Source organism: Coregonus lavaretus, assembly GCF_964263955.1.
Source record: "Coregonus lavaretus genome assembly, chromosome: 33".
In the NCBI taxonomy this organism is placed as follows: Eukaryota; Metazoa; Chordata; class Actinopteri; order Salmoniformes; family Salmonidae; genus Coregonus; species Coregonus lavaretus.
The window spans coordinates 1,635,757-1,651,528 of record NC_140020.1 but is presented as its reverse complement, the minus strand read 5'-3'; the positions used below and the strand labels follow the sequence as shown (position 1 = coordinate 1,651,528).

The 15,772-nt window shown below is 46.7% G+C and overlaps 1 protein-coding gene across 1 annotated transcript; it reads right to left on the bottom strand.

Annotated features, from left to right (window-relative positions):
• Positions 1-5,518: 5,518 nt before the first annotated feature.
• LOC311108341 (prepronociceptin-like) lies at positions 5,519-13,728 on the bottom strand (the record flags this gene model as incomplete). The annotated part of the gene is made up of 2 exons (XM_084150972.1): positions 5,519-6,187; positions 13,585-13,728. 2 exons carry the CDS (start codon positions 13,726-13,728, stop codon positions 5,519-5,521), a joined length of 813 nt encoding a protein of 270 aa, XP_084007098.1.
• Between the last annotated feature and the right edge of the window lie 2,044 nt (positions 13,729-15,772).

Here is a 15,772-nt window from a genome sequence, read left to right as displayed (position 1 = left end):
TGTTCCGCCTCTTTGCTGCTATAACAGCCTCCACTCTTATGGGAAGGCTTTCCAATAGATGTTGGAACATTGCTGCGGGGACTTGCTTCCATTCAGCCACAAGATAATTAGTGAGGTCGGGCACTGATGTTGGACGATTAGGCCTGCCTTGCAGTCGGCTTTCCAATTCATCCCAAAGGTGTTCAATGGGGTTGAGGTCAGGGTTCTGTGCAGGCCAGCCAAGTTCCTCCACACCGATCTCAACAAACCATTTCTGTATGGGCCTTGTTTTGTGCAGGGGGGGCATTGTCATGCTGAAACAGAAAAGGGCCTTCCCCAAACTGTTACAACAAAGTTGGAAGCACATAACCGTATAGGATGTCATTGTATGCTGTAGCGTTAAGATTTCCCTTCACTGGAACTAAGGGGCCTAGCCCGAACCATGAAAAACAGCCCCAGACCATTATTCCTCCTCCACCAAACTTTACAGTTGGCACTATGCATTCGGGCAGGTAGCGTTCTCCTGGCATCAGCCAAACCCAGATTAGTCCGTCAGACTGCCAGATGGTGAAGCGTGATTCATCACTCCAGAGAACATGTTTCCACTGCTCCAGAGTCCAATGGAGGCAAGCTTTACACCACTCCAGCCGACGCTTGGCATTGCACATGGTGATCTTAGGCTTGTGTGCGGCTGCTCGGCCATGGAAACCCATTTTATGAAGCTCCTGATGAACAGTTATTGTGCTGACGTTGCTTCCAGAGGCAGGTTGGAACTCGGTAGTGAGTGTTGCAACCGAGGACAGACGATTTTTACGCTCTACGCGCTTCAGCACTTCAGCACTCCCGTTCTGTGAGCTTGTGTGGCCTACCACTTCACGGCTGAGCCGTTGTTGCTCCTAGACGTTTCCACTTCACAATAACAGCACTTACAGTTGACCGGGGCAGCTCTAGCAGGGTAGAAATTTGACAAACTAACTTGTTTGAAAGGTGGCATCTTATGACGGTGACACGTTAAAAGTCACTGAGCTCTTCAGTATGGCCATTCTACCGCCAATGTTTGTTTATGGAGATTGCATGGCTGTGTGCTCGATTTTACACAGCTGTCAGCAACTGGTGTGGCTGAAATAGCAGAATCCACTAATTTCAAGGGGTGTCCACACACTTGAAGATACTTTTGCCATGTAGTGTAAAGAGCATTCGGAAAGTATTCAGACCCATTGACTTTTTTCACATTTCGTTACGTTACTGCCTTATTCTAAAATGGATGAAATCATTTTTTTCCCCCCCTCATCAATCTACACACAATATCGCATAATGACAAAGCATAAACAGGTTGTTAGAAATGTTTGCAAATGTATTAAAAATAGCAAATTGAGATATCACATTTACATACAGTACCAGTCAAAAGTTTGGACACTCCTACTCATTCAAGGGTTTTTCTACATTGTAGAATAATACTGAAAACATAAAAACTATGAAATAACACATATGGAATCATAGTAAGCAAAAAAGTGTTAAACAAATCAAAGTATATTTTATATTTGAGAATCTTCAAATAGCCACCCTTTGCCTTGATGACAGCTTTGCACAGCTCTCAACCAGCTTCACCTGGAAGGCTTTTCCAACAGTCTTGAAGGAGTTCCCACATATGCTGAGCACTTGTTGGCTGCTTTTCCTTCACTCTGCCGTCCGACTCATCCCAGACCATCTCAATTGGGTTGAGGTTGGGAAATTGTGGAGGCCAGGTCATCTGATGCAGCACTCCATCACTCTCCTTCTTGGTAAAATAGCCCTTAGACAGCCTGGAGGTGTGTTGGGTCATTGTCCTGTTGAAAAACAAATGATAGTCCCACTAAGCCCAAACCAGATGGGATGGCGTATCGCTGCAGAATGCTGTGGTAGTCATGTTGGTTAAGTGTGCCTTGAATACTAAATAAATCACAGACAGTGTCACCAGCAAAGCACCCCCACACCATAACACCACCTCCTCCTCCATGCTTTACGGTGGGAACAGACATGCGGAGATCATCCGTTCACCTACTCTGCGTCTCACAAAGACACGGCGGTTTGAACCAAACATCTCCAATTTGTACTACAGACCAAAGGACATATTTCCACCGGTCTAATGTCCATTGCTCGTTTTTCTTGGCCCAAACAGGTATCTTCTTCTTATTGGTGTCCTTTAGTAGTGGTTTCTTTGCTCAATTCGACCATGAAGGCCTGAGTCACACAGTCCCGTCTGAACAGTTGATGTTGAGATGTGTCTGTGACTTGAACTCTGTTTAGCATTTATTTGGGCTGCAATTTCTGAGGTTGGTAACTCTAATTAATTTATCCTCTGCAGCAGAAGCAACTCTGGGTCTTCCATTCCTGTGGCGGTCCTCATTAGAGCCAGTTTCATCATAGTGCTTGATGGTTTTTGCAACTGCAGTTCTTTACATTTTCCGTATTGACTGACCTTCATGTCTTAAAGTAACTATGGACTGTCGTTTTTCTTTGCTTATTTGAGCTATTCTTGCCATAATATGGACTTGGTCTTTTACCAAATAGGGATATCTTCTGTATAAAACTAAAGAAAAACCCTTGAATGAGTAGGTGTGTCCAAACCTTTGACTGGTAGTGTAAGTATTCAGACCCTTTACTCAGTACTTTGTTGAAGCACCTTTGGCAGTGATTACAGCCTCGAGTCTTCTTGGGTATGACGCTACAAGCTTGGCACACCTGTATTAGGGGAGTTTCTCCCATTCTTCTCTGCAGATCCTCTCAAGCTCTGTCAGGTTGGATGGGTATCGTTGCTGCACAGCTATTTTCAGGTCTCTCCAGAGATGTTCGATCAGGTTCAAGTCTGGGCTCTGCCTGAGCCACTCAAGGACATTCAAGCCACTCCTGCGTTGTCTTGGCAGTATGCTTAGGGTCGTTGTCATGTTGGAAGGTGAACCTTCACCCTAGTCAGGTCCTGAGCACTCTGGAGCAGGTTTTCATCAAGGATCTCTCTGTACTTTGCTCCGTTCATCTTCCCATCGATCGTGACTAGTCTCCCTGTCCCTGCCGCTGAAAAACATGGTGAAACAAAGTTTCCTCCAGACGTGATGCTTGGCATTCAGGCCAAAGAGTTCAATCTTGTTTTTATCAGACCAGAGAATATTTTTTCTCATGGTCTGAGAGTCCTTTAGGTGCCTTTAGGCAAACTCCAAGTGGGGCTGTCGTGTGCCTTTTACTGAGGAGTGGCTTCCGTCAGCCCACTCTACCATAAAGGCCTGATTGGTGGATTGCTGCAGAGATGGTTGTCCTTCTGGAAGGTTCTCCCATCTCCACAGAGGAACGCTGGAGCTCTGTCAGAGTGACCATTGGGTTCTTGGTCACCTCCCTTACCAAGGTCCTTCTCATCCAATTGCTCAGTTTGGCCGGGCGGCCAGCTCTAGGAAGAGTCTTGGTGGTTCCAAACTTCTTCCATTTAAGAATGATGGAGGCCACTGTGTTCTTGGGGACCTTCAACGCTGCAGAAATGTTTTGGTACCCTTCCCCAGATCTGTGCCTTGACACAATCCGGTCTCGGAGCTCTAAGGACAATTCCTTCGACCTCATGGCATAGTTTTTGCTCTGACATGCACTGTCAACTGTGGGACCTTTTATAGACAGGTGTGTGCCTTTCCAAATCATGTCCAATCAGTTTAATTTACCACAGGTGGACCAATGAAGTTGTAGAAACATCTCAAGGATGATCAATGAAAACAGGATGCACCTGAGGTCAATTTCGAGTCTCATAGCAAATGGTCTGAATACCTATGTACATAAGGTATTTCTGTAAAAAAAAAAATATACATTTGCAAAAATTTAAAAATAAACTGTTTTTGCTTTGTCATTATGGGATATTGTGTGTAGATCGATGAGGGAAACAAATAATTTAATTCATTTTAGAATAAGGCTGTAACGTAACAAAATGTGGAAAAAGTCAAGGGGTCTGAATACTTTTCGAATGCGCTGTGTATAATCAGAATAGAGAAGATGCAGACCGCCAGTTCTGGAATTACCCAGAGACCATGCACAGTGCAAATAGCAACTGCAACCCTCCACTCGCTCAAGATTTATATTTCAAAAAAGATCAAGTGCATACATACATCTTAAACATCCAGTCATCACCATAACATGGGTGGTATTATATCCAGGATCTAATATCATGTAGTCTGGCCTTACGATACTGAAACACAATATTACATTATATATTTTTTTCAGGATGCAGTTCATTAACTGGGGCGGTAGGGTGGGAGCAACGTTGATGGTTGGAAGGAAACATTCCTTACTTCTCTTCACACAACACCGGATGGGTTTCAGAATGATGATGTCATTACTCTTCTTCATTAGGCTGACGAGGTATGAGTTCACAGTCCCCGTAGCTGTAGTTGTAGACGTGGTCGGTAACTATAGGAATAGAATACCAACATAATAGCAGACAAATGGTAAACTAGTAATTCTATTTCTATGGAGGTACCTGGGAGGGTGGAGGCACAGGAGAAGAGAAGAGCAGAGAGGCCCCAGGAGGGTGGAGGGAAGGGAGAAGAGAAGAGCAGAGAGGCCCCAGGAGGGTGGAGGGAAGGGAGAAGAGAAGAGCAGAGAGGCCCCAGGAGGGTGGAGGGAAGGGAGAAGAGAAGAGCAGAGAGGCCCCAGGAGGGTAGAGGGAAGGGAGAAGAGAAGAGCAGAGAGGCCCCAGGGGGTGGAGGGAAGGGAGAAGAGAAGAGCAGAGAGGCCCCAGGAGGGTGGAGGGAAGGGAGAAGAGAAGAGCAGAGAGGCCCCAGGGGGTGGAGGGAAGGGAGAAGAGAAGAGCAGAGAGGCCCCAGGGGGTGGAGGTACGGGAGAAGAGAAGAGCAGAGAGGCCCCAGGAGGGTGGAGGTACGGGAGAAGAGAAGACCCAGGAGGGTGGAGGTACGGGAGAAGAGAAGACCCAGGAGGGTGGAGGGAAGGGAGAAGAGAAGAGCAGAGAGGCCCCAGGAGGGTGGAGGTACGGGAGAAGAGAAGACCCAGGAGGGTGGAGGGAAGGGAGAAGAGAAGAGCAGAGAGGCCCCAGGAGGGTGGAGGTACGGGAGAAGAGAAGACCCAGGAGGGTGGAGGGAAGGGAGAAGAGAAGAGCAGAGAGGCCCCAGGAGGGTGGAGGTACGGGAGAAGAGAAGACCCAGGAGGGTGGAGGGAAGGGAGAAGAGAAGAGCAGAGAGGCCCCAGGAGGGTGGAGGTACGGGAGAAGAGAAGACCCAGGAGGGTGGAGGGAAGGGAGAAGAGAAGAGCAGAGAGGCCCCAGGAGGGTGGAGGTACGGGAGAAGAGAAGACCCAGGAGGGTGGAGGGAAGGGAGAAGAGAAGAGCAGAGAGGCCCCAGGAGGGTGGAGGTACGGGAGAAGAGAAGACCCAGGAGGGTGGAGGGAAGGGAGAAGAGAAGAGCAGAGAGGCCCCAGGAGGGTGGAGGTACGGGAGAAGAGAAGACCCAGGAGGGTGGAGGGAAGGGAGAAGAGAAGAGCAGAGAGGCCCCAGGAGGTTGGAGGGAAGGGAAGGCTACAGCCGGCTGGGCAGCCTCCTGACGCCCTGGGCTGGGTTAGTGAACCTCCCAACACCGCGGCCAGGGGCCCTGCTGCTGGTCATCCCCAGGTACTGCCGGAGAAGCTGGCTCACCCTCTTCTGGTTGTTCCATTTCCTGGCCGACTTCCTGATCCCGATGAACCCTCCGAGGCGTTTCTGCAGCGTCTTCCCCACGGGCCCGCCAATCAACTTCCTGTAACCGTGGCGACCTTTCAGGAAGCCCCCGAAACGCTTGGTCAGCTGGACCACGGCATCCTCCTCCTCATCTCCTCCCTCCCCCTGGCCGTTCCTCCTGACCTCCTCCTCATTCTCTTCCTCCTCCCTGTTCTCCAGACCCATTGCCAGGGAGTCTCCCTCGCCGGTCGAGCCCAGCGGAGAGGAGTCGTACTGGGCATCACGTCGCTCCAGGGCCTCGTCTTCCTGATCCGCTCCATCCTGCTGGTAGCGCTCCATGGCTGCAGAGTAGAGCATTTCGCCATCTGACTCCAGGTCTACAGGGCCCAGTTTTAAGGACCGTTTTTCCTCTGCTCTCTTAGACACAGGTCCGCCGTCTGGTGGGAGGGGGTAGTGCTGTAGCGTGGCTCGCTGACATAGCTCCCAGGTGAGGGCAGGGAAGACTTGACCGTCACACTCCAACAGACACACCTGTGGACAGACAGAAGAGAAGAGCAGAGAGACATGAAAGAGACCTGATTCCCTTACTGTATTATCTTACTGTAGTCTCTTACTGTATTCTCATACTGTAGTCTCATACTGTAGTCTCTTACTGTAGTATCTTACTGTATTCTCATATAGTAGTCTCATACTGTAGTCTCTTACTGTAGTCTCTTACTGTAGTCTCTTACTGTAGTCTCTTAATGTATTATCTTACTGTAGTCTCTTACTGTATTATCTTACTGTAGTCTCAAACTGTACTCTCATACTGTAGTCTCTTACTGTATTCTCATACTGTAGTCTCTTACTGTAGTCTCTTACTGTAGCCTCTAACTGTATTATCTTACTGTAGTCTCTTACTGTATTCTCTTACTGTAGACTCTTACTGTAGTCTCTTACTGTAGTCTCTTACTGTAGTCTCTTACTGTAGTCTCTTAATGTAGTCTCAAACTGTGGTCTCTTACTGTATTCTCTTACTGTAGTCTCTTACTGTATTCTCTTACTGTAGTCTCTTACTGTAGTCAGACAGACAGACAGACAGACAGACAGACAGACAGACAGACAGACAGACAGACAGACAGACAGACAGACAGACAGACAGACAGACAGACAGACAGACAGACAGACAGACAGACAGACAGACAGACAGACAGACAGAGGGGTAAGAGTAGAGATGTTGCTCCACTATGGCCTGAGATAACATGTTTGTTACTTCATTCAATCCTACATTCGATTTGCCTCAGTCTCAAATACGCCTCCATCACAAGGCCTGTAGGTTTGACTTGTCTGTATGGGTAAAAGTGAATAGTTTTAGACTTGTGTGTGCAAACCACATGCCTATCAGGCCCTTGAGTAACTGTAATTGTCTGTTTTGATGAGGTAAATGGTAAATCCTGTTTCCTGTAATCCCATTCAGATGGGATGAATTAAAGTTAGTTGGAGATTAGAGAAAACCTGCTCACCTCAAAAGAGAATGGGGAGAGAAGGAGCAGTTCTGAGGAGTTATCGACAGAAATTAATTATCCATAGCAAATTAAATAGGTGGACTGATGGATTATTCCCAGCAATCTGAATGTGTGTGTGTGTGTGTGTGCATGTGTGTGTGTGTGTGCATACGTGCGTGGGTGCATACATGCGTGGGTGCATGCCATGTCATGGCCTTATGATCTCTCTCAGTGTGTGGTGAGGAAACTATAACAATATAACAATATAACCCAGAGGATTATATCTGGCCTCTATAGGTCTATAACAATATAACCCAGAGGATTATATCTGGCCTCTATAGGTCTATAACAATATAACCCAGAGGATTATATCTGGCCTCTATAGGTCTATAACAATATAACCCAGAGGATTATATCTGGCCTCTATAGGTCTATAACAATATAACCCATAGGATTATATCTGGCCTCTATAGGTCTATAACAATATAACAATATAACCCAGAGGATTATATCTGGCCTCTATAGGTCTATAACAATATAACCCAGAGGATTATATCTGGCCTCTATAGGTCTATAACAATATAACCCAGAGGATTATAATCTGGCCTCTATAGGTCTATAACAATATAACCCAGAGGATTATATCTGGCCTCTATAGGTCTATAACAATATAACCCCAGCTGCACCAGTCAATTAGCTCCTATATTACCACAGATCCCCAGCTGCACCAGTCAATTAGCTCCTATATTACCACAGATCCCCAGCTGCACCAGTCAATTAGCTCCTATATTACCACAGATCCCCAGCTGCACCAGTCAATTAGCTCCTATATTACCACAGATCCCCAGCTGCACCAGTCAATTAGCTCCTATATTACCACAGATCCCCAGCTGCACCAGTCAATTAGCTCCTATATTACCACAGATCCCCAGCTGCACCAGTCAATTAGCTCCTATATTACCACAGATCCCCAGCTGCACCAGTCAATTAGCTCCTATATTACCACAGATCCCCAGCTGCACCCGTCAATTAGCTCCTATATTACCACAGATTCCCAGCTGCACCAGTCAATTAGCTCCTATATTACCACAGATCCCCAGCTGCACCAGTCAATTAGCTCCTATATTACCACAGATCACCAGCTGCACCAGTCAATTAGCTCCTATATTACCACAGATCCCCAGCTGCACCAGTCAATTAGCTCCTATATTACCACAGATCCCCAGCTGCACCAGTCAATTAGCTCCTATATTACCACAGATCCCCAGCTGCACCAGTCAATTAGCTCCTATATTACCACAGATCCCCAGCTGCACCAGTCAATTAGCTCCTATATTACCACAGATCCCCAGCTGCACCAGTCAATTAGCTCCTATATTACCACAGATCCCCAGCTGCACCAGTCAATTAGCTCCTATATTACCACAGATCCCCAGCTGCACCAGTCAATTAGCTCCTATATTACCACAGATCCCCAGCTGCACCAGTCAATTAGCTCCTATATTACCACAGATCCCCAGCTGCACCAGTCAATTCGCTCCTATATTACCACAGATCCCCAGCTGCACCAGTCAATTAGCTCCTATATTACCACAGATCCCCAGCTGCACCAGTCAATTAGCTCCTATATTACCACAGATCCCCAGCTGCACCAGTCAATTAGCTCCTATATTACCACAGATCCCCAGCTGCACCAGTCAATTAGCTCCTATATTACCACAGATCCCCAGCTGCACCAGTCAATTAGCTCCTATGTTACCGCAGGAACGGGCCGGACCGGGCTGACGATGCGCACCATTGCCTTGGTGCGAGGGGCAGGAACAGGCCGGGCCGGGCTGGCGACGTGCATCACAGGCTTGGTGCGAGGGACAGGAACAGGCCGGACCGCACTGGGAACACACACCACTGGCCTTATACGGGGATCAGGAACGGGCCGGACCGGACTGGCAACACACTTCAGTACCTCTCGCCGTGCCTCTACACTTTCCCTCCCTCTAATCACCAATGGCTCCCGTAACCCGGTGGCCTTCTCTCCTCGTCCACAAACTCGCCCTTTGTCTGCCTCCAGCAGCCCCGTCGCCCATGCCATGTGCCCCCCCCTAAAAATGTCTTGGGGGTGCCTCTCGCCTGTCCGACGACGACACTGTTGGCGCCGTACCTCCTCTCTCGCCAGGGCTTTAACCCTTGCCCATGGTCCTCTGCCCTCGAACATGTCCTCCCAGGACCACCATTGGCCCACCTGGGCCATCGCCAACTTCTCCAGCTCCCTACCCGGCGTTAGCTCCGAAACACGCTGCTTGGTCCAGTATTGGTGGGATCTTCTGTCACGATCGTTGAAAGGAGTAGACCAATGCGCAGCGTGGAATGCGAACATACTTTAATTATTATTCACCACACGAACAAAAACAACAAAACGATACGTGAAGTCCTTGGGTACATACACAAACCAACACGGAACAAGATCCCACAAACACCAATGCCCAAACGGCTGCCTAAGTATGGTTCCCAATCAGAGACAACAAGCAACAGCTGATTCTCGTTGCCTCTGATTGAGAACCACCCCGGCCAACATAGAAACACAATGAACTAGATCCTGAACATAGAAACACAAAACATAGACTCTACACACCCTGGCTCAACATGACAGAGTCCCCAGAGCCAGGGCGTGACAAGTGCCTTGTTGCAAACAGGATGCATGTTTTAGAATATTTGTATTCTGTACAGGCATCATTCTTTTCACCCTGTCAATTAGGTTAGTATTGTGGAGTAACTACAATGTTGTTGATCCATCCTCAGTTTTTTCCTGTCACAGCTATTAAACTCTGGAACTGTTTCAAAGTCACCATAGGCCTCATGATGAAATCCCTGAACAGTTTCCTTCCTCTCCGGCCACTGAGTTAGAAAGGACGCCTATATTGTTGTAGTGACTGTTTTTTTTGATACACCATCTAAAGTGTAATTAACAACTTCACCATGCTCAAAGGGATATTCAATGTTAGCTTTTTTTTTTTTTTTTACCCATCTACCAATAGGTGCCCTTCTTTGCGAGGCATTGGAAAACCTCCCTCGTCTTTGTGGTTGAATCTGTGTTTGAAAGTCACTGCTGGAGTGAGGGACCTTACAGATAATTGTATGTGTGGGGTACAGTGATGAGGTAGTCATTCAAAAATCATATTAAACACTATTATTGCATACAGAGTGAGTCCATGCAACTTATTATGTGACTTGTTAAGCACATTTTTACTCCTGAACTTATTTAGGCTTGCCCTAACAAAGGGGTTAAATACTTATTTACTCAAGATATTTCAGCTTTTAATTATGTATTAGTTTGTAAAAATTTCGAAAAACATAATTCCACTTTGACATTATGGGGTATTGTGTGTAGGCCAGTGACAGAAAAAACTATATTTCATCCATTTTACATTCAGGCTGTAACAAAACAAAATATGGAAAAAGTCAAGGGGTGTGAATACTTTATTCTAAATATTTTGTACCCCTTTTTCTCCCCCCAATTGGTAGTTACAGTCTTGTCCCATCACTGCAACTTAGACCGCTGCGCCACCCGAGAGGCCCGGGTGTGAATACTTTCTGAAGACTTTATATTACCACAGATCTCTAGCCTCAGCGGCACCAGTCCACAGCTTCATTAGCTACATCAGCTTAGACCTGGGTTCAAATACTATTCAAAATAGTTTCAAATACATAAGCTGGTCTTGCCTGGCACTTTGGAAGTAATAGAATAGTCCCAAAACTGGGCCTCTCGAGCGGCGCAGCGGTCCTAGAGGCATCACGCCAGACCCGGTTCCGATCCCAGGCTGAGTCGCAGCCGGCCGCGACCGGGAGACCCATGAGGCGGCACACAATTGGCCCAGTGTCATCCGGGTCAGGGGAGGGTTTGGCCTGCCGGGGATGTCCCAATGTGCTCTAGCGACTCCTTGTGGCGGGCCCGGGCGCATGGCTCTTGACCTTCGCCTCTCCCGAGTCCGTACGGGAGTTGCAGTGATGGGACAAGACTGTAACTACAAAAAAATAAAATAAACAAAAAGTCCCAAAACTAAAAACTCACCACCCAATCTGGCACCCCAGACAAGCTAGAGCAAACATGAAAATATTTCTAATAGTGTTTGAACCCAGGTTTTCTACTTCAAGCTGCCTCAGTCAGAAGCATAATTAGAATGATTATCTACATTAGCACTGCTACTGCTACGTCCCATGACTCACCCTAATGGCAGAATATTAAATTACTGTTCAAACGTTGTAAAAGCTGTGTGGTAAAAACTTGTTGTGGATTTGTGTTTTTTCAAATAAACGATGACGATCACACTACAACCATCATCCATACGACCATCATCCATACGACCATCATCCATACGACCATCATCCATACGACCATCATCCATACGACCATCATCCATACGACCATCATCCATACGACCATCATCCATACAACCATCATTCCCATGCTGCATGCGGCACACGCATATGCACACACACCACACACCACACACACCACACACACCACACCACACACCACACACACCACACACACCACACACCACACACACCACACACACCACACACCACACACACCACACACACCACACACACCACACCACACACCACACACACCACACACACCACACACCACACCACACACACCACACACACCACACACCACACCACACACACCACACACACCACACATACATGCATAGAGTGCATTCAGAAAGTATTCAGACCCCTTGACTTTTTCCACATTTTGTAAAGTTACAGCCTTATTTTAAAAAATATATCAAATTGTTTTATCCTCATCAATCTACACACACTACCCCATAATGACAAAGCAAAAACAGGTTTTTTGAAATGTATGCAACATTAAAAAAAAAAAAAAATATATATATATATATATATATATATATATATATATATATATATATATATATATATATATATATGAAATATCACATTTACATAAGTATTTAGACCCTTTACTCAGTACTTTGTTGAAGCACCTTTGGCAGCGATTACAGCCTCAAGTCTTCTTGGGTATTTGGGGAGTTTCTCCCATTCTTCTCTGCAGATCCTCTCAAGCTCTGTCAGGTTGGATGGGGAGTGTCGCTGCACAGCTATTTTCAGGTCTCTCCAGAGATGTTCGATCGGGTTCAAGTCCGGGCTCTGGCTGGGCCACTCCTGCGTTGTCTTGGTTGTGTGCTTAGGGTCGTTATCCTGTTGGAAGGTGAATATTCTCTTCAGTCTGAGGTCCTGAGCGCTCTGGAGAAGGTTTTCATCAAGGATCTCTCTGTACTTTGCTCCGTTCATCTTTCCCTCGATCCTGACTAGTCTCCCAGTCCCTGCCGCTGAAAAACATCCCCACAGCATGATGCTGCCACCACAATGCTTCACCGTAGGGATGGTGCCAGGTTTCCTTCAGACGTGACGCTTGGCATTCAGGCCAAAGAGTTCAATCTTGGTTTCATCAGATCAGAGAATCTTGTTTCTCATGGTCTGAGAGTCCTTTGAGTGCCTTTTGGCAAACTCCAAGCGGGCTGTCATGTGCCTTTTACTGAGGAGTGGCTTCCGTCAGGCCACTCTACCATAAAGGCCTGATTGGTGGAGTGCTGCAGACATGGGTGTCCTTCTGGAAGGTTCTCCCATCTCCACAGAGGAACTCTGGAGCTCTGTCAGAGTGACCATCGGGTTCTTGGTCACCTCCCTGACCAAGGCCCTTCTCCCTCGATTTCTCAGTTTGGCCGGGTGGGCCAGCTCTAGGAAGAGTCTTGGTGGTTCCAAACTTCTTCCATTTAAGAATGATGGAGGCCACTGTGTTCTTGGGGACCTTTCCCCAGATCTGTGCCTTCGACACAATCCTGTTTCGGAGCTCTACGGACAATTCCTTTAATCTCATGGCTTGGTTTTTGCTCTGACATGCACTGTCAACTATGGGACCTTACATAGACAGGTGTGTGCCTTTCCAAATTTACATTTACATCATTTAGCAGACGCTCTTATCCAGAGCGACTTACAAATTGGTGCATTCAACTTATGATAGCCAGTGGGATTACTTTATACTATTCCAGGTATTCCTTACAAGTCATGTCCAATCAATTTAATTTATCACAGGTGGACTCCAATCAAGTTGTAGAAACATCTCAAGGAGATCAATAGAAACAGGATGCACCTGAGCTCAATTACGAGTCTCATAGCAAAGTGTCGGAATGCTTACAGTATGCAAATAAGAATAACAATTTCTAAAAGCCTGTTTTCGCTTTGTCATTATGGGGTATTGGGTGTAGATTGATGAGGAATTTTTCTTATTTAATCAATTTTAGAATAAGGCTATAACGTAACAAATTGTGGAAAAAGTGAATGGGTCTGAATACTTTCCGAATGCATTGTACACGCACACACACACACACACACGCACACACACACACAGTCACTCACCAGTGTGTTGAATGCTTGCTGCTGGCTCTGGCTCTGGGGGTTGGGTATTAGGAGGCCACAGGCCAGGCAGTCCCCCTGGCAGTCACTCCGTCCTGGGAGACACAGGCGCAGCAGCAGCAGCAGGCTCCACAGAGACCACTTCATGACTCACTACTGAGGGAGACCCAGTCGGACAGTCAGAGGGATGGAGGATAGGGACGGGACGGGACGGGACGGGAGGAGGGTGGAGGCCTGAGGGTGTAGGGCAGGATGTAGGGTTTAGGGTGTAAAGTGTAGCGCACAGCCTGGTGGGAAGACACAGAGGTGAGGAAAAGGAGAGAGAAGAAGAAGGAGAAGAAGGAGAAGAAGAAGAAGAAGAAGAAGAAGAAGAAGAAGAAGAAGAAGAAGAAGAAGAAGAAGAAGGAAAAGAAGAAGGAGAAGAAGAAGAAGAATCGTGGAGGAAAGAGGAGGTTAGTCATTAATTTCCAAATGTTCATTTCAAAGGGGTGAGCAGGTAGTCTGGCTGACACCATGTGAGCCGGGTCAGCCCGACTAGTGAGCAGGTTCATAGAGGTATGATATCGTCACAACAACAACAACAACAACAACAACAGCATAATACAACACAGAAAAGTTAAATTGGCCAGGTGTTTCCACTTTCCAGATAGATAGACCTGGAGGGCCTGTTTCGTAGAGAGTCGACGAGCAGAAAGTTCTCAATTGGGTTCTACAACAATACAGCACCAGCTGTCTACAACAATACAGCACAACAATACAGCACAACAATACAGCACCAGCTGTTAAATACAACACCTTCATTTCAGAGTTAAAGTGAAGTTCATTAGTGGAACTCCAACTCATCAGGCTCAGCAATAGTGATGTGAATTAACTGCCCCCATGGTTTATAATGAGAAGGAAATGAATGAGAGTGAGGGAACAAGAAAGAAAGAGAGAGAGAGAGAGAGAGAGAATGGAGAGAGCGAGAGAGATGGAACACGAGGAAGGAACGCGCAGGGCTCGCTCACGATCCGACCAATCAACGAAGCTCTGACTCATGTCGCCCCTGTACTTACTTCCTGCATTAGTGAGGAACATTAGGGCTTAAAACCCTTTCACTGACAGAAACAATGGACCTATGAAATACCCAATATCTGACCTGTCTCTCTGGCAGTGTCCCAAATGGCACCCTATTCCCTATGTAGTGTTCTACTTCTGACCAGGGCCCATCAAAAGTAGTGCACTACGTAGGGAATAGGGTGCCATTTTGGACACAGTTCTCTGTCTGCTAGCGGCCATTAAGTGAGATGATCTGATCATGAAGACGATAAGGCATTCATATTTCATATAGGACAGTCGCTTCGGTCTTTTCTAGCATTCATAAAGACCTGCAGATTGAATACTGAATGGGCTATTCTGTTTGGTCTGGGTCAGGCAAGGTAATTCAATAACAGGCCCCTTTTGAAGAGAAAATGTATTTTACGATAGCTATAAATCTCACACGTCACCTAATACTTCGTGATTCATTTTTGAGAAGTGACTTGATGGAGAGGGGTTCTTTTTATGATCTCCTGCTTCGTAATATGTTTAATGTGTTAGTATGAGATGATGGAGATGTGAAGAGCAGGTAGTGTTTAGGAAGCCAACGTGTTTCTGAAATGTTACCCTGTACCCCATAGAGCTCCGGTCAAAAGAAGTGCACTATAAAGGAAATAAGGTGTTATTTGGGACTCACACCAAGACACTGCAGAGGAGGACAGTTCTTCCAGAAATGTCCCTCTCGACCATTTAGACTAGCCTGCCCCATATGTCATTCACTGCAGAAAATAGTGATGTTCCCACCTGGCATCAAGGCCCATGAAAAACGTTCTGCCTTGAGGTATACAGTATTCTGACATAATGGACAAAAACACAAGCTGTGGATTAAGCAGTAAAAGTAGAACAAGTTTTCCTGAGAGAGAGAGAGAGTCTGAGAGAGAGAGAGAGAGAGAGAGAGAGAGAGAGAGAGAGAGAGAGAGAGAGAGAGAGAGAGAGAGAGAGAGAGAGAGAGAGAGAGAGAGAGAAAGAGAGAGTCTGTTAGCGGTCATCCTGGAGGAGGAAATGTGAAACGAATGACTCATCTCAATCTGATAGAATGTGTTAAATCCTATCTGTACTGTTTCTCCTCCCAGGATGGAGCTAACTACCTGATTATATCAGCCACTGGGTGCAC